The sequence below is a fragment of the Stereum hirsutum genome, assembly GCF_000264905.1.
Source record: "Stereum hirsutum FP-91666 SS1 unplaced genomic scaffold STEHIscaffold_2, whole genome shotgun sequence".
Lineage (NCBI taxonomy): Eukaryota > Fungi > Basidiomycota > Agaricomycetes > Russulales > Stereaceae > Stereum > Stereum hirsutum.
Genome location: NW_006763132.1, coordinates 303,057 through 321,536, shown reverse-complemented (window position 1 = coordinate 321,536; position 18,480 = coordinate 303,057). Strand labels below are relative to the sequence as shown.

At 51.1% G+C, this 18,480-nt stretch overlaps 6 protein-coding genes and 1 non-coding gene across 7 annotated transcripts; 4 read left to right on the top strand and 3 right to left on the bottom strand.

Annotated features, from left to right (window-relative positions):
- Positions 1-1,317: 1,317 nt before the first annotated feature.
- STEHIDRAFT_152355 (uncharacterized protein) lies at positions 1,318-2,231 on the top strand (the record flags this gene model as incomplete). The annotated part of the gene is made up of 2 exons (XM_007299512.1): positions 1,318-1,806; positions 1,866-2,231. 2 exons carry the CDS (start codon positions 1,318-1,320, stop codon positions 2,229-2,231), a joined length of 855 nt encoding a protein of 284 aa, XP_007299574.1.
- A 2,011-nt stretch (positions 2,232-4,242) lies between these two features.
- Positions 4,243-5,453, top strand: STEHIDRAFT_152354 (uncharacterized protein; the record flags this gene model as incomplete). The annotated part of the gene is made up of 3 exons (XM_007299511.1): positions 4,243-4,558; positions 4,621-4,871; positions 4,941-5,453. The coding sequence occupies 3 exons, from the start codon at positions 4,243-4,245 to the stop codon at positions 5,451-5,453; spliced, it is 1,080 nt and encodes a 359-aa protein (XP_007299573.1).
- Positions 5,454-6,352: 899 nt separating this feature from the next.
- STEHIDRAFT_152353 (uncharacterized protein) lies at positions 6,353-7,947 on the top strand (the record flags this gene model as incomplete). The annotated part of the gene is made up of 3 exons (XM_007299510.1): positions 6,353-7,055; positions 7,116-7,366; positions 7,435-7,947. The coding sequence occupies 3 exons, from the start codon at positions 6,353-6,355 to the stop codon at positions 7,945-7,947; spliced, it is 1,467 nt and encodes a 488-aa protein (XP_007299572.1).
- Positions 7,948-8,485: 538 nt separating this feature from the next.
- On the bottom strand, positions 8,486-13,174 carry STEHIDRAFT_144251 (kinase-like protein). The gene is made up of 11 exons (XM_007299509.1): positions 12,884-13,174; positions 12,208-12,827; positions 11,842-12,106; positions 11,567-11,687; positions 11,259-11,379; positions 10,782-10,923; positions 10,464-10,577; positions 10,136-10,290; positions 9,947-10,033; positions 9,552-9,800; positions 8,486-9,423 (listed from the first exon to the last, which is right to left on the bottom strand). The coding sequence occupies exons 2-11, from the start codon at positions 12,738-12,740 to the stop codon at positions 9,381-9,383; spliced, it is 1,830 nt and encodes a 609-aa protein (XP_007299571.1). The 5' UTR covers positions 12,741-12,827; positions 12,884-13,174; the 3' UTR covers positions 8,486-9,380.
- A 297-nt stretch (positions 13,175-13,471) lies between these two features.
- On the bottom strand, positions 13,472-14,663 carry STEHIDRAFT_165196 (uncharacterized protein). The gene is made up of 4 exons (XM_007299508.1): positions 14,502-14,663; positions 14,336-14,416; positions 14,013-14,177; positions 13,472-13,940 (listed from the first exon to the last, which is right to left on the bottom strand). Exons 2-4 carry the CDS (start codon positions 14,385-14,387, stop codon positions 13,597-13,599), a joined length of 561 nt encoding a protein of 186 aa, XP_007299570.1. The 5' UTR covers positions 14,388-14,416; positions 14,502-14,663; the 3' UTR covers positions 13,472-13,596.
- A 1,504-nt stretch (positions 14,664-16,167) lies between these two features.
- Positions 16,168-17,909, top strand: STEHIDRAFT_107411 (uncharacterized protein; the record flags this gene model as incomplete). The annotated part of the gene is made up of 12 exons (XM_007299507.1): positions 16,168-16,305; positions 16,368-16,381; positions 16,415-16,598; positions 16,635-16,669; positions 16,727-16,957; positions 17,184-17,211; positions 17,277-17,298; positions 17,363-17,398; positions 17,461-17,485; positions 17,549-17,645; positions 17,713-17,766; positions 17,835-17,909. The coding sequence occupies 12 exons, from the start codon at positions 16,168-16,170 to the stop codon at positions 17,907-17,909; spliced, it is 939 nt and encodes a 312-aa protein (XP_007299569.1).
- Positions 17,910-18,201: 292 nt separating this feature from the next.
- On the bottom strand, positions 18,202-18,298 carry STEHIDRAFT_t16. Its single transcript has one exon. It is a non-coding gene; the product is annotated as a tRNA-Val (tRNA).
- Between the last annotated feature and the right edge of the window lie 182 nt (positions 18,299-18,480).

Here is an 18,480-nt window from a genome sequence, read left to right as displayed (position 1 = left end):
CAGGACGATTCTGGCCGTTGTGTGGCACCCAGCAAGGACATGAATTCATTTAAAAAATAAGAGTATATACATGGGAATTTTGAGCACCGCACAGATCTCGAAACAGTCACTCTCCTTCTTAGAGTCCCTACAGAAGCCGCAAATAATTCGATACTGTATATACCGTGTCCTGTACACATACCCATATCCCCGATCCCGACTTACATAGACCTACGCTGGCCAACGGCAGGGTGGATATCGCAATTGTGAATGCGAGGTGGGGAAGCGAATGTGTTGATAGGGGAAGCATACGTTAGTCGCGACGAGACTCTCGAAGGTAAGAGCATCAATACATAACCGTGTTCACATATACCTTTGTCTCGTGAGTTGTCGACAGTGCTGGTTGCATTACAAGGGCACTGTTTCTCTTTGGAAAGTCAATAACAGCACAGAGCGCAAAAAGATGAAAAAAAAATGTACCTGTCTCTGTTTGCTCTGATCATGGCAACAGGGCAGGGTGAGGCACAGGACTGACAGCACTGCTGTAAAACACCTTGTTGAGTTAGAGAACGATGCACAGAACTGAGAGATGGAGAAGAGGCTGATGAAAAAGGTGAAAGGAAATGGTGAATGGTATGCTGGCGCGGTGGATATGGAAACAGACATATGACTCACAGAAGACATCATGTCGACCCAACATGCTCTCATGTATCCTTCGAGGGAAGCCTGCACTTCACCAAACCATGCGAAGACAAGAAACGCACCTAGGCGATACGAACGGCCGAGTCCCGACGGTGACTACCACCCTTCTCTGTTCGCAACATCTTTTCGAGTCCTTTTCGGCTGTACACCACGAGAAGTAATTCTGGGTTCATTGGTTGTCACTAAGTCTCGTCTTGAAGACTCTCCGCAGACTGTTCGAAGGGGGGTGAGCTTGTAGCGGTGATTGCTCAAGGTTAGGTCGGCATTTGCAGCGCGGAGAATCATAGTGCGTACCCTCTAGCCTCTTTCAACATCGGAAGGGTCATGAGCACATATCCTGTGGCAGAGCGGGCAGAAAGGATAATATAAACGGAGCGCAGAGAATGGACGAAGAGCGAGCAAGTGAAGACAGCGATAAGGCCCAGCGCGCCAGAGTTGAACAGAGGACAAACAAGCATCAACAAATACGACGTGGCTGTTGGCGAAGTGTCGAATTTCTTACCCTCCTTCATCACACACCGTCCCACGTACTACGACTACGCGAACGTCGATTGAATCTTCGAACTGTCATACACCGGAGCATTTGAAGTTTGTGAGTGCGAATGTAAATGAAGGTAATGCTGGAAGCGTGAAGGTATGTCTTCAACTTGTAATGAGGTATGGCGGCTGGTCAGGCAGGCGAACGACGAGCACGGCGTGGGCGCGAGCGAGTCTGAGGTGCTGATGATCACGGCGATACTGATTTTTGAGCTGGAGAAAATCAAGATTGTCGTGCTCGAGTGGGCATATGCGACCACCTGGATGCTAAGCGTGCTCGTCGATGTGCTTGCCTCGGCCGATTTGGACCATCAGGCGATTTTTGGGCACACGATGGAGGATATCGTGAGGGAGAAGGTAAGGATAGCCAGGAGGGGGAAGCCGTTCGTGCACGGGAGGCAGCGGTATGCGGAGATGGTCAGCGCGGTGAGGAAGGTCGCGGGCAACGTTGTCGATGCGTATCCCGTGCGTCAGCGGGAGTGGGATGCCAGTGTGGACGGCGACGGCCAGCGGATGTCTGCTCTCGACGACTCGTTCTCCTTTCGAGCCTCAAAATCTACTCAGCCACGACTGCAGGCCGTCGAGCTCGTCCTGCCCTGCTTCGTGCACCCCATCGAGGCGCTCCTGCTACTGTACGCTTGGACTAGATTCCTTCCCCAGACGACGATGGAGGCGGTGGTGGTCATTGTTTGCCAGACGACGGAAGTAGACGCATGACCGTCCTCGCAGACGACGCACAGAACCCCGCATCGTCAACTACCCTCGCATCCTACACCTCCCATCTCTCCATCGCCAATGCCACCACCTACACCTCCAATCCCCACCGAACGATCCACCCAACCTACATCCTCGCTATCTCCGATTCTCCACCCAAAACTCCCCTCCAAACGCTCTCTCACCTGCTCCCCCTCTCTCCACCTTCCCTCTACCTCTTCCTCGCCAATGTCTATATTTGCGCCCCCATCCGTCTCCTCCACGTCGTCCTTGAGTACACAGACTCCAGCGAACATTGAACAGCGTCAAACCTCTCTCGCTCTGGCCGGGTTCGTCTTTGTCCCCCTGCGCGCAATCCGGAATCGTGACCTTGAGGAGGCCGGGGAGCCGAGGCATGTCTCGGTGCTGCTACAGTCGCAGTCGCAGTCGCATGCGCAAGCACAAGTAGAGTTGCAGATGCAGGGGCTGCAGAGATCACGACTGACGTCTCCGAGGCCGTTAGTGAAACCGACAACGGCGATGGCGATGGCACGACAGCGTGGACGGCGTTTTATTTCCACCGTCTCATAGCTTGTCTGGGCTTTGTGTTTCATGAAACTACTGTAGTGAATGGTAGTCGTAGAGTCTTTGTTGTAGTCTGTCGGAGTCCCCATGTATATCCATTTTTTGCGAATATAAATATTTTCTGGGTGCCACACAACGACCAGAATCGTCCTGACCGTCCTGACGCACCCTGAGAGCCCTGACAGGCCCTGACGCGCTCTCGAGACCTCACGGGCTTTCGCGGAACGGATCGTCAGGGCCGCTCAGGGCTTCTCAGGGCCTGTCAGGGATTTCCAAGAGTTCTGATGCCCCTCTGTGACGGGCCTCGTTCCTCAGCCTGTCACAGAGTCACATTTTGTGCATCCGTAACCGCTGTTATGAACTTTTTGTAGTACTATAAAATATATTAATATTCTTACCTACAAATGCATGAGCGAAAGAAAAAAGAAAACACCCTCGCCACAAATGCCGCGGTTGAGTCAAATCAGCGATGATTTGACCCGGCTGCCGGTCCGGCGTTCTTACTTACGCCACTTCGCTCGGGCCACAGTACTGATCTCTATCGAGATCATCTCCTCCTCGTTCCTTATCGTCCTCTTCGAGAGTTCTCTGATCTTGTGCTGCTCTGTAATGCTCACATGATTATTACTGTACTCGATTACTGAGCCATTTTCTTATCCTTGTCTCTCTATTCGTTACTCTTGAATATTGCTTAGAAAGCTCTTGATTTTATTGGCTAGCTTTCTATATCGCGCAATTATTCTCTCATTGTTCTCATTCATTCGAGTCATTCATGCTTAGGTATTTTTATTAAGTCTGAATGTATATAAACTCGTAGATAATTACAATAAATCCCCAGACTTGTTCTGGTCTGTTTCCTCCCTTAGCCACCTCTTCAGCTTAGTCTCAACAAGTCAAGCGCGACCTAGAGAACCCTAATCGAGTCGTTGACAACCGCACATCCTCGATCCGTTCCCTCCCTCCACCCCTCCCTACGTATTATCAGTTTGCGCAAATTACACGCAAGACACTAACTCTTAAAGTCACCTGTTAGGGCAAGAGCGTGAGCAAAGTTCCATCATTCGATGGAGACGGCGTCTTCATGGAGTCTCCACTGCTGTGCTGTACTCTTCACTGCTCTTCACTTACGCATAACGTGTCACTTTTGTCTACAGGCCCAGTTATTCCCATATCAAGCAAGTAGAACAAAATTTGAACCGTGTCCGCCCAGTAAGTTCAGCCTCTTCGAAAATACTTCTTCCTGCGACTCAACACGAGGGCGGGTAGAACCCTTCCTTCACCTTTCTCCGACACCATTCTCGCATATATAAACAACGGAATATGAGTGTACGTCCCTCTAACAGTCTCCTCTATTGTCTTCCAGTCCCCACAAGCCTTTTACCCCCGCGCAGAACTTTAGCTCGGCGACCAAGGACTCTGAGTCGATCCGTATTGCACACCATCAGTCGACGGACATAGAGTCTTTCATTCGCTTGGTCAGTAGTTTAATGTGGAACGTGACATACACTGAACTCGGGAAGGATTATACTTATTACTGCTCGTAAGTGTGACAGCCGTATGACTGATCCTCTGGGGTTGCACGATGAGGACTTTCCCTCGTGCATCACCGAACCAATTGCCCCGGGATATCACTGGCGCACTGACAGCAAGCCCGTGTGGACTTCACTCTCCTTGCTTGGTCGTGGCACGATTATTGGGTGTGGATGCCGTTACGATGCTACGGAGAAACGTCTCCTTGGGCCCGACATGGTCATGAAGACGGCTTGGCGGCAGAGCGGTCGGAACCTGGGGTCCTCTATCCATCACGGCGCCCGTAATGCCAGTCACCCCGCACTCGCTGAGTACATCGCTGGGGGTGGCATCATCGACCCTCGACGCGATCCCTTCGACGATATTCCAGCACAACACGGCATCACTGCTCATATCATCCACGGTTCTGCTCCCGTAGACGACGCTAAGCCCCACGTTCGCCACCGGTTGATGTTGAATATCATCGGGCGTTCGATCTGGACCTATACTGCTGACCTCGAGCTTCTTCGCGGGTTGCGTTCGGCCGTGCAAGGTATAATTTGTCTGACTTCACCCGAAATAAATCTACGCGGCTAACGATTCGTCTTGGCATAGCACACCAATTCTTGTTTGACCAAGACATTATGTACCGGGATATAACCCCGGAAAATATTCTTCTAGCAAAAGACTCTGGGGACGTCCAGCCCGGACGCGAAGGCTTCCTCTCCGATCTGGACTTTTGCCTTGTTGAAGATGAACATCACTTTAAATCGGAGACGACGCATGCAGATGCTATACAGGATATACGCGATGTGTCTGGCGATGTGCCTACCGGTTCTGTAGCGAAGTGTGGGGCTATTAGGACGGTTAGTTACACAAGTTTCGTTTTGTGGCTTCGTAGACGTCGCTCACACCGAGTTCGCCCTTTCACCTAGGGCTCAGTTCACTTCATGGCCATCGAGATACTGGATGCTATCTTCGACGAGAGGCCCATTGAACATAGCGTCGAACACGACATAGAATCGTTCATCTGGGTCCTTGCATACGCAGTCATGCGAAAGATCCTGAAGGTCACCGAAGCTCTTGATGCGGCGAAACATTCGGGCAGGAAGCAACTCGACGCTGACTTCAAGCAGTCGTTTGGTAGCTTGCCGATCGCAGAGATCGCACTGTCTCGTAGGAACGCCGGGCCCTTCGATTTCATCATTAACGACAAACAGAAATTTCTTTCTCCCTATCTCTCCGGCCCACTTCGTGATCTCATTGCGTTTCTATGGAGGACCATGCGGGATAAAGTCGATGCCCTATTCGACGAGACGCCTAAAACTGTTTATCGACGCGGCGGGGCACGAGCTCCTGACGCTGTAGTACTGACGCATGCTTGGCTCATTGACTACTTAGACGACACCATCCAAGCTCTAGAGACAGATCCGTCGCTGCAGAGATAATTGATGTGTGGATCCGAAACTGCTCATGGATCCCAGTGTGGGGCGAATAAGTATAGGGTTGAGGTCTTCTATGTAGAAATATGCTTCCTTGTTCTGACGATCTGAGCGAATATATATATGTTCAAGCGTTGTTTCTTTATACTCTAGAGACGGATCCCGTGCAAGCCACGCATTGAATGATGCGTGTGCATTGCTCTGGCCCGTGGTCCACTCTTCTTGTCGTTGATCGTATAGGCTCACTATGATTCCCGTCCATAGATTTCAGCAAGCAATGACAAATCGAGCTCGACAATTGGGCCGTGCGGACGATCGTATAGGTCGCCGGAGGGGAAGGAGAGGAGAGACATAACGGCGTGTTGTACTTGGACGTTGTGGTCGGAAAGGACTGACGCTACGTGTGTGGCGGTGGCGTCTTCTTGAACCAAACGTCGGCCGCGGAAGTTTCCGGCGACACCGTGCCATCGACAATGTTCGTGTTCATTTTGTGCGTCCGTACCACACATCCTCGATCCATTCTGGATCGGCACCCCTCCCTGCGTATTATCAGTTTACAGGCAACATACTAACACTTCTTAAAATCACCTGTTAGGGCAAGAGCGTGAGCAAAGTTCCATCATTCGATCGAGATGGCGTCTTCATGGAGTCTCCACTGTGCTGTACTCTTCACTTACGCAAAACGTGTCACTTTTGTCTACATACAGGCCCAGTTATTTCCGTCTCAGGCAAATAAAACAAAATTTAAACCGTGTCCGCCCAGTGAGTTCGGCCTCTTTGAAAACACTTCTTCTTGCGACTCAACACGAGGACGGGTAGAACCCTTCCTTCACCTTTGTCCGACACCCTTCTCGCATATATAAACAACGGGATATGAGTGTACGTCCCTCTAACAGTCTCCTCTGATGTCTTCCAATCCCCACAAGCCTCTTACCAACGCGCAGAACTTTAGCTCGGCGACCAAGGACTCTGAGTCGATCCGTATTGCACACCGTCAGTCGACGGATACAGACTCTTTCATCGGGTTGGTCAGTAGCTTAACGTGGAACGTGACATGCACTGAACTCGGGGAGGATTATATTGCTCGTGAATTTGACAGCCGTATGACTGATCCTCTGGGGTTGCACGATGAGGACTTTCCCTCGTTCATCAGCGAACCAATTGCCCCGGGATATCACTGGCGCACTGACAGCAAGCCCGTGTGGTCTTCACTCTCCTTGCTTGGTCGTGATACGATTATTGGGTATGGATGCCGTTACGATGCTACGGAGAAACGTCTCCTTGGGCCCGACATGGTCATGAAGACGGCTTGGCGGCAGAGCGGTCGGAACCTGGGGTCCTCTATCCATCACGGCGCCCGTAATGCCAGTCACCCCGCACTCGCTGAGTGCATCGCTGGTGATGGCGTCATCTACCCTCGACGCGATCTCTTGGACGACACTCCAGCACAACATGGCATCTCTGCTCATCTCCTCCACAATTCTGCTCCCGTAGACGAAGCTAAATCCCACGTTCTCCACCGGTTGATGTTGAATATGATTGGGGGTTCTGTCTGGACTTATACTTCTGACCTCGAGCTTCTGAATGGGTTGCGTTCGGCCGTGCAAGGTAAGTAGTCTGCACTCACCAGAAGTAGGTCTATGAGGCTAATGATTCGTCTTTGCATAGCACACCGACTTTTGTTTGACCAAGGCATTCTGTACCACGACATAAGTCCGGAAAATATTCTTCTAACGAAAGACCCTAGAAACCTCCAGCCCGGACGTGAAGGTTTCCTCTCAGATCTGGAGTTTGCTCTTGTCGAAGGTGACCATCGCTTCGAACTGGAGACGACGCAAGCAGGGACTATACGGAACATACGCGATGTGTCTGGCGATGAGCCTATGGGTTCTGCTGCGAAGCGTGGGGCTATTATGACGGTTCGTTGCCAACTTTTTGTCTTGCGCCTTCGTAGATGTTGCTCACATCTGTCGGTTAAACTCCATAGGGTACAGTTCAATTCATGGCCATCGATATACTGCAGGCCATCGTCAAGAACAAATCGATTGAACACACTGTCGAACACGATATGGAATCCTTCGTATGGGTCCTGGCGTACGCGATCATGCGAAAGATCATCAAGGTTACCGAGGCACCCGAAACGGCGAAAAATCCATACAGGCAGCAGATAGTAACTGATTTTCACCAGTCCTTCGGTCGCTTGTCGGTGTTGGCTATAGCAAGCTCTCGCAAGAGTTTCGGGCCGTTCCAGTTCATCGTCGACGATAGCGAGGACTTTCTTCCCCCCTATCTTTCTGACCCGCTTTCTTCCATGCTTTTGCATCTGAGGGGAAGTATAAGAGCCAGGGTCGAGGCCCCAGCTGTGAAGAAGGCTAAAACAGTTTTCCAATACGATGGACTACATGCACCTGCGATTCCTATACTGACGCACGCCTGGCTTATCACCTACTTCAACAACGCCATCCGTGCGCTGGAGAACGATCCGTCGCTTCAGAGATGATTTGTGCGTGGAGGCGAAACTGATCATGAGTCGAGGTGTGGGGCAAATATAGGGATCGGGTCTTCTATGTAAAAATGTGCTTCCCTGTTCTGACAATATGTGCGAATATATATACATGTCCATGCCACGGTGCTGGTGAATCTTGACTTGGCTGGTCCGCCACGGTGTCAGAGGCGGATGAGATTGCTGGATGTGCTGATGGAGCATGCATAGGTGTTGGGTTCGATAGAGAAGTAAGCCCTGGTAGAGAATTCGAAGGGTCGGAGGTGAATAATGCGCGACCAAAGTTCAAACCACCGATATTTCGGTATTTCAGGCAAAGTCCTTGTCTTGCACAGAAGGTGGATCCCAGTTCGATCCTGGGTTGAACCATAATAGTCTTGGGTATAGTTTTGTTCCGCGTCCGGCCAGATGGTGTCGAGAGCATTTGACCCGAACTCAGTCAGTGGCAGACTAGCCAGGCATCGCACGACGAAACGAAGAGAGCAGAGACGAAAAATGATCCGCAAAAAAAACTACTTATGATATGTAAAGATCGAAAGAAAAGTATACTGTTACATTATGTATGTGAAGAAATTCTTTTTGTGCGTCTGAATCGCCGTATGGTGTAAACTATCCATGCATGTAACAAACCAAGGTAGAACGGAGAGTGGAAGATCCAGATTTCCAGGCCACGACGAATCCCAAAGGCCCGCCCATTCTGCTGCCTCCCTCCCGAACTCGAAGACGAACCCGATCCGATATCCAAGCTTCAACCAAGACCAGAAAACTATCCATGGATATCGTTGCGTTTCGTGCCGTGCCGTGCCGTGTTGTTGTTATTCCGAAATTCCGATTAATCAGTCGAATTATCCCATGCGACGTCCATCCACCCCTCTATGATCCAGCTTCTGTGACCATCCGCCCTGCCCGCCCGTTGACGACCACCGCCTCCGTAGCCGACTAAGTGGACAGGAAACCAAACGCGTGCACTCCAGATTGACGGGTGTCAAGAAGTGAAAGAAAGGTCGAAGCAAACAAGCAAACAGAAAAAGAAGATCGAAAACATGCCGAAACTATATACCCAAAAAATCCGTGCAGTTCCAAAATCAAAAGTCAAGAGATGGGATGGGAAGCCAACGTATCGCGTGTCATGAATGAGCATCGAGGAACATCGTAGCGTGCATCAAAGAGATCCAAAGTCAGAGTTAACGTATGAGACAGGAAAGCGAACGATGCATGCGTTGAGAAAAGACGACGAGTGAAGATGAATATGATTGAGACGGGAAGGGGTTGAGGTGGACAGACGAAACGAGACGAGACGAGATGAGCAAAAGAGGAGGAACGATGAGAGCACAGAAAGAGAGACGTGGGGACACCCCGAACGACCAGACGGAGTGAGTGTCCCATACCATACCGCGTCCAGGGGATCCGAGGCCTAGGGAGGCCAGATCCTATAGAACCGCCTGTACGCCCGTAAACCGCTTGAAAGTGAACCTACACGCACAAACCACACCATCAGTGACCACATCCACATCCACATCCACATCCACATCCACATCCACATCCACATCCACATCCACATCCACATCCACTCTCCCTCCCCACAGAAAAAAGAAACGTACCCCAAAAACGCCAAATCCCTCTCCGCCTCCCCCCCTCCTCCCCCTTCTCCAACAGCAGGCGGCTCCACCCTATCCAACCCGACATCCTTCAGCTCCTCCGTCGGGAAATAGCTCGTGTCGGTGCTGGAGCTGAGCACGGGCGGGCGGGGCGCGGGCAGTTGCCGGAGGGTCGCGAAGTCGACGTCGGCGAAGAAGGGATGCGTGCGGATTTGTGGGGGCGAGAGGCGGGTGGAGGACCAGGTTAGGAGGCTGTTTGGGTGGGTGCGCGGGAGGAAGAGGGGAGGGGGGTTGGGGGGTGGTAGCAAAGAGGTGAGAGAGGGAGACGTCAAGTCAGTTACAGCATACTCGACACTGGTGTATGGAAGTGAAAGATATGGGTAGGGATCGTAGCGTACCGTCTCATCAGATCTTCGCTCTCCCGACTAAGATGCACACCCTCCGGGAACCGCAACCATTTCTCCCATCCGACGATTTTCCGATACCTACACCGTCCATCCGTCCATACATCCACGCACGCACGCACACCGACACAACGAAAGAGCATCAGCCGAATGGCCCTCCACGACGACCATAAAGGAACTCACGTCTCCGCCGGCGTCTCCGAGCAAAACGGCGGGTATCCAACCAAGCACTCAAACATGATCGCGCCCAGACTCCACCAATCGCATTCCTGGCCGTATCCACGCTGCATGAAGACTTCCGGAGCGATGTAGTCAGGTGTTCCGACGGTGGAGTAGGCCTGGATTGGTGATGATAATTGGTCGGTTGGGATTCGTGGGCGGTAGGTTTTCGTACGGATGGTTTTCAGGACGAAACGAAGAAAACGATCGAGGTGGGTAGGGGAAGAACACGGCCGTCAGCCCCGCAAGCATAAAACAAACAACTCATCCACGTAGAAAACAAGAAACGCACCAATTTCCGCCGATTCTTCTTCCACGTCGCGATCTGCTCCGCGCGCGTCATCGTGAGCTGTATAGGGTTCACCTCCACGCTGTTCCTTGGTACGTGTCCGACCGACGATGTTTGCTGTTACGTCCGTACCGTCCAGTTGGATGTGGGAGTTCGAATATGCGGAGTGTGGACGAAAGGAGGGAGGACGAAAGGAGTGGGGGTAGTAGACGGCGACGACGAACGATGAGTGTGGCGAGCGTCGCGATGAGTATGTGGCGAGCAGACGATAAGCATGTAGCGAAGCATGGGGCGGCGACCAAGCCAATAAATAACACGCACCCTCTGCTCAATATCCAACAACCTCCTATAATGCGACGCGTCCGCCGCGCCCGCCGTCCTATGTAAGCCCGTCGAGAGGCCGAAATCGGAGAGTTTTAGGTGGCCGGTTTTGTCGATGAGGATGTTGTCCGGTTTGATGTCTCTATTTTTGGGCGAGGTGGACAATGGGGAGGAGAGGAGGGAGGGAGGGGATAGATGGGAAGGGTGAGGGGAAGAGGTCGTCAGTGGGTGTTTTTTTTTTGTGAATTGAGCATGGAGAAAGAGCGTGAACAGTGAACCACAGCGAGGTGAAGTGAACCGAAAGGAGTGGCAACGAGAAGGACCCAAGCGAAGTGACACCCAAATCCCAATCCGCCCAGTCCTCCCTCTCCCCCAGCAAAATAAAACCGCCAAAAAGACTGCCACAAAGAAGAAGAAAAAACCAAAAAACCACACCAAAAAACACCACCAAAACCACAAAACCCAAGAACAACTCACCGATGAACGAACCCCAACTCATGCACCGCCTCGATCGCAAGCACACATTCCGCCATATAAAACTTCGTCACGTTCTCGCTGAAGACGTCGTACTTCATCAGCATCGTCATTAGGTCGCCACCTGTGAAGCGATGGTGATATGAGATGGGTCAGGATCTGGACATCGAGAGGGAAGTGGGGATGGGGACGATGGGGACGATGGGGATGATGAAGAGGAGGGCGGGGAGGAGGTGGGGAGGAGGGGAAGAAGGATAGGGAGACGGAAAGGTGATGGGAAGGACGAGGACGGGGAAGAAGAGGAAATTTACCAGGAAGAAACTCCATGATGAGGTAGAGCGAGTGCGGATCCTGGAAGGAGTAGTACAACTGCGTCACCCAGGGCGAAGTCGAAGAGGCGAGGAGATCGCGTTCGGAGAGGACGTGCGCGAGCTGGTTATTTGTTGTGTGGCGTATGTGGCGCGTGTGGCGAGGGGTGGATGTATGCGTTGAAAAGATAGATATATGCGTTGAAGAGATGTGTATATGCGTGTCAGCATCCCAAGCCCCCACCCAAACCTCCAGACCACTCAAACGGAAAACGCACCTGATCCCTCCTCAACATCTCCTCCTTCCTCAACGTCTTCATCGCATACACCCTCCCCGTATCCATCTTCTGCACCAGCCTTACCTCGCCAAACGCGCCCTTGCCAATCACCTTCACCGTCTTGAAATCCGCGAGGCCGATCTTCGTTCGACGCAGCCGTAAGAATTGAGACTGGATCTTCACTTGGCGGCGTTCTTCGCGCGTGAAGGCGGCGCGCTCGGATTCGGAGGTGGAGGAGGCGACTTTGCGTTCGAGTTCGAGGCCGCTGTTATCCGTATCGACATATCAATATATTAACAAATGAACGGATGAGCAGGGTAGACAAGGGAGGGGTATTCACGCGACACAAAAAGTGAAGAGACTGACCGAACGTTGAGATCAATCGCAGTATCCAACGCAAGCTTATAATAGCTCTCCATCTTCACCTTCGCCCCCGCCGCCCTCGTCCGCGCCTCATCGCTCAACTCGTCCGGCCTCCTCTGGAAATAAACGTAATCCGCCGGTTTCTCTTTCTCCTCCTTCACTACTCCCTTTCCCTTTTCACCGCCCTCTCCCTTGTCTCCGCCCTCCCCTGCATCACCATCCGCGTTCTCGTTGTGATCATGATTCGTATAACTCGGACTCGACTCTCCACCCTCAACCGGCCCTGGTACCAGTCTCGACGGCGAAGGCGGGTAGATCGTCAGATGCGAAGGCGACGAGGGCGAAAGGAGCTGTTGTTGCCCTGCTAGTGGTAGTGATGGTGGTGATCCAAGCGTGTTGAGACCTAATGGAGGGACGTAGGCGCGTGCATGGTGTGGATGGGTCGGTTGTGAGGGTTGGGAAGGAGAGGGAGGGGCTTGAGAGGGAGAGGTGGGGGTGGAGGTGGAGGGAAGGGGCGTGCTGTAGATTATGCTCATTTCTCGCCGTTTGCCCGCGATGAGATGAGATGAGATGGGGAGGATGCGAAAGTCGAACGTTCAACTTGCGACCGTGGATCCTATATGCTATAATGCTATAAGTTACGAACGAGAAACGACTGGGATTATGAACCGAGTCGTACTACTATTTGCTCTCACGAGCGCCTATGGTTGAATGCGGTTATATATGTTTCAGGGCAACAGAAGAAGACGGAAGACGGAGACGGGAAATGGGGGCGCTTCTGTAGATATGTGGATCGAGTGTCGAGTGTCGAACGTGTTGAAGATCGCGGGGCAGGGTGTCGTGGGCAGAGTCCGTGACCGTCGTTGCATGCGGTATCGTTGTCGTCGTCGTCGATGGAAGCGAGGAGGCAGGCGCGGATGTGCTATATTCGATAATACTTGGAATGGCGAGAGCGACGCAAAGAAGCGAATTCGAAGTGCAGACGCGGTTGCTACTAACTATAGATAAATAGACGCCTCGTGCGCCAAGAAATATTGACTTTGGACGGGACCGCGGGGAAGGTTCGTGTGGCGTGTGGCGGGAACACACATAACACCACCTCGTTGGTGTATAATGAGATGATAGTGTGTATGAATATCGAAAAGACAACATACATCGCGATGCCCGCAGCGGTGGGGCCACAACACCCTGGCAGTGTATTATGGAACCGACATCCAGCAATTGTTGAGCAGTATTATCACCATTCGCAGTTCAACCATCATACATCCATACATCCAACTGTACATGGTAAAATACAAAAAATCACACCGTCGCGAACACCCTGACATCGTCCATTTTCTGTTAAACATTCCATACATTTCCTATCTCCATCCTCACTCCTCACACGACCGCCTAATACCCACCATCCCCTTTCCCTGCATACGCACCACCCAACCTCTCTCCCGCCTCTTCGCGTCCTTCCATACTAGATCCCCCATACGGGTTCAAGCTGCCAGTTCCCTGCTCATGCGCGTACGTATCCCGCGAACGCCCATCCACGCCCTGTTTCGCGTCGTCGAGCTCGTTAGTGAGCGAAGTTCCGTTCGTAGATTGTGTTATTAGATTTGAGTCTGAGTTGGTGTTGGTGTTGGTGTTCGAGTTGGAGGAGTTTGGGGTGAACGTGCTGGTCGGGGCGTTAGATGAAGGTTTTGAAGCGAACGAGTTGATCGTGGAGCCGTAGCCGCCTGAGGAGGTCGCTATATCGTATACGTTTCAGTATCATTCGACCGTCGGAAAAGCGAAAAGCGAAAGAATAAGGGAACACGTACAATCGCCCTCGGGAGGATAATTCCCCGTCTTATAATCGTCATTTTGACCACCTCCGCCTCCGCCATGGTTACTGCTGGTGTAATCCCTCCCTGTGCCCTCACCGCCTCCGGCGGACGTGTTGTTCATGCCGCTATCTGTGGGACGGGGGACGTAGTCTCCTGCGGCTGGTGGGGATGGTAGGCCGGTGAGGTTCAGGTTCAGGTTCAGGTTCGAGTGGGTGCAAGGGTGAATAAGGGGGTATGGGGAGCGAACGGTGGTGTGGTGAGGTGAGGAGGCGATGAGCAAAGGATGAGTGAGGGACATGGACTTGACATGGACATACATTCATTCGCCAAAGATCCTTTAAATCCCGAGGATGCGTATTCGTCGCTCATAATCGTAGTTTTATAGAGACAATTTTATTCTATTGACCCCAACCCATCGAACAAGTGAATCAGTCAGCTATGTCGACCTAACCAGACACCGTGACTGACAAGTACTCTGCTCACCTTCTTGAAGTCGTTAACTTTGCTATGTTACGATCCGTACAGAAATTCGTGCCGAGAACGAATAAGGTATGATGGTCCGCAAGAGCCACTTCATGGTAGCATTTATATACCATCGCCATCGCTGGAGCGGTGACGGGTGGGTGACGGCGAAGTGGTGGTTGGATCGTTGGAGGGCATGATGTCATTCCCCAACTTCTCCGAGTTTGTTAACGAAGACGCCACCGCCACATTCGGGGACAGCCGAGAGTATGCCATGCGGGCAAGTTTGGGGAAATTTGGGCTTTCTTTCTGTCCTCGTCACTCTCCATTCTCAGACGAACACTTGTGCTTGATATCTGGTTATAGCTTCCCTCGCCGCTGATTCGACTGGAACATTCTCGGATGTTGGAATTGACTGTGAGCGGTGGCATACCGTGACTTTTGGGTGACTTTGCTCTGCACTGACTCGGCACTGGCTTCGTGGCAGGGGTTTGGGAATCTACCGTGACTTGCCTCGTCGGTTGCGAGCAGCGGCCTCTTAATATCGGTACGAAGGGGCTCACAAGTAACCAGTAATCCCGCGTCTCTACGATAAGGTAAGGCAAGCTAAATTAACGTAACAGATGTCTCTTCCTTCTCCGTCAAACGAGGTCTTGCATCAGATCCTGCTTCAATACTAGTAAGCATATTTCCCTCATCTCAATCCTCCTCATCATTCACTGACGCGGATTCTGACACACCACCATAGTATCCAATCAACGCATCAAGCTCGAACCAACTATCTCGAACCAATCATCTTGCATCGCCATATCGGCCCTTCAGGGTTTCCTTCTGCCACCCTCGTCGAATCAGGTGCCGATTTCAGCTATCCATGCCATCTACATATATCGAATGGCATTCTAAAACAGGATGCGGAGGGAGTACACTACATCCACGATTGTTTTGTGAGGTTTCGTATCACGAAGCCTACACTCATCTGAGGGTATGCACATATCATTTGATTTGGAACGTGTGACCGTGGACCTAGTGGAGGTGTTCATCCTCGTGTAGGAGAGCTATACACGCATCCCTTGAATGATGCAAGCATATATACTTAACCGTCTGTGGTCAGGGATACTCCGAGCTCTGATCCTTGCTTTGCTTTGATTTGTGGTCCCAATTTTGGGTCAGACGGACATCACCTATATACCGGACTTCATCGCATCCATCATTCAGCCCGTGCATGCGCTGTTTCGAAATCTTTCTTCTTTCAACCGGCGTTTGACGGTGATATCTCGAACTGCGCGAGATGTTCCAAACCTGTTAATCGCACCATCGACTGTTGGCCTGAGGGTAAAGCTGTATACGATCAGTTCCCCGGAGTATCGACCTCTCGTCTTGGTAGGAGTAGCCCCAAATGGTCACAACAGTCGCCAGTCATAGCCTCGCAAATCTAATGTAGTCAGTCGAATCTCCTATCACATCGGAAGGTCTCTGATTCTGATTCGACTATCGTTCATCTTTGATCCTGCAAGGTCGTTATCTGTGCAGGAGGGGCCATTGTATCCCAAACAGTCAACTCTTGCACCTTAAATCATGAAGATGGGCTATCTTTCGATGGCGCACGTACGAAAGATCATCATGTCCGTTCTACTGTATAAAGTGACCCTCGGAGCTGTAGTGGCCCCACTCCCCATTTTGCTTAGCCATGCCCTCCCTCGGCGAAACCCTCGGTGCTATAGAGCTTGGTGTCTTATTCGCGTCCATACTCTACGGTGTTCTGCTCGTGCAGGTTTATAACTACTACCAGCGAAACTTCACCGATGGTCTCTCCGTAAAGATCCTGGTGACTGATCATCTTCTCTCGGCCGTGCTTTCCGTTGTCTGATTTTCTTCGTCTATATCTAGCTGTATACTGTGGCGTAAGTATGTTTGACACGCATTTATCCGCGCAGAACTAACCAGTTATGGCTACTCATACGTAGCGTGGTCGAATCAGTTCATATGGTGTTCATAATGGCGTTTATCTTCCATGCCACCGTCACAGACTATGGCGTGTTGGCTCCAGCGACGGACAATCATAATGGGACGACAGAATACGAATGGGAGCAAAGTTTCGTGTGGCCACTGGCATTCTCGGTAACAATAGCTAATATAAGTAGCTCCCTTGTTCAGGTGCGTCTGTCATTTTTCTTTGCTCAAATAACAAGGTAAGTATTGATTGTCCAAGTGACTCGCTAGGGGTTCTATGCGTACCGAATGTACAGGCTATCTCGACGATGGTGGCTCGCGCTTATATCATGGTCTATCACCATCATCCACCTGGGCGCGGTCATAGCTGCTAGCATCATTGCGACCCGCATCGGCGACCTATTTGTCTTTCTCCAAAAGCACACGGGCTTGATGATTTTTGGTCAAGGGTCAGGCCTCTTCGTGGATGTATTCAATACTGTTTGTCTTTGCAGTCTGTTATGGACGCGTCGGTCGGAGTTCAATCAGTAAGGGCTACTTACTTCGCAAGAAACGACCTGTCTGACGGAAATGCTACGAAGGAGTCGACGAGTTATTGATAAGCTCATTATCTGGACAATAGGTGAGTCGCTTATACCGGTACATGGATATTGAAAAACCCCTCTGACAACGAGTATGTTGGTTCAGAGACGGGTCTTATCACTAGGTATGCACAGTGGCCTCCTAAGAGCTTCTTGTCTAAATCCTTGACAGCATATGCACCATGCTCTTAGTAGTCCTGGTATGTCCTCTATTTAGCGGACATCTGTCTCTCGTCCCGAATACAAATACTTATATGTATCCTAGGTAGCCACTAAAGAACACAACAGTTAGTTCGGACACAACCAAGCCAACTTCGCATACTAAACCCGTTAATCCTTTGTCCCTCGCAGCGATATGGATGGTCTTCATGTTGATCAGCGCTAGACGTATGCTTCAACCTCTTCAAACTCTTCCCAAATCGTTATACTTATATTGAAGTATCTCGCAGTGTACTCTAATAGTCTTATGGCGACGTAAGCTCAAGCTAAATTCCTAACCTCTACTCGACATCCACCAAAAGACCTCACCATCCTCAGGTTAAACGGCCGCTCCTCGCTTTTACAATCCGCCAAGATCATCACCAGAGGGGAACTCACCGCTACAGCCCTGCGTGGCGACCCGAGCGCCACAGGAGTGAGTCTTAGCATTTCGCACCACTGCTCATGGATACGTGGCTCATCGATACATTTAAATTATATAGCACGCCATCGAGGTTCATGTCGATATACAACACGACAACGACGAAAGGATGACTGTGAGACCATTTCCAGCGCTGCTGACCCCGAATCGGAACTTCATCTCAAATATTTTCGTACATTATAGCACGGAGAAGTAGGCCAGCATTTCGAGATAGAGCTAGGGAGCCTGCAGAGAGACGATTCGAATGAGGGGAAGTGATGGTTCATACTCGTGAGAACGTCGACGGCGCTATGTACATTTGAATAAGTGTAAGTATGAACGGAGCTGCGGCAATCTCATGCACATTGTATAGATAACACGATTTTCTATCCCTCGTACAAAAAATCGAAAGTTCATGACCAAATACTTAGCTGAGTGAAGATGCTGTTGCCGTTGACTGAGTAAGTACTTGGATTATGGCTATATTGCTCTTGATTCAGGACCAGATACTCTCGACACCGACTGGTCGCATGCGGAACAAAAGTATCAGAATTGATCGAAGACATGATCATGGTTCAACCCAGGATCGAACTGGGAACCTTCTGTGCACAACCTGGACTCACTAAGTATATGTGAGACAGAAATCATAACCATTAGACCATTGAACCATACTGGGGTGAGATGGACGCTAGACAGCGCGGCTTGTGTTTGTTTTTGTAAGGAGGATACGGTGTCGTGGTTGGTGGGTTGGTTGGCGCGGCTTGGATGGAATTTGAAGGGCACAAATGGGAGTGGATGGGTTTGTGAGAACTCAGAAGGAGGGGAATGGGTGGAGTCCTCGTCAAAGTCG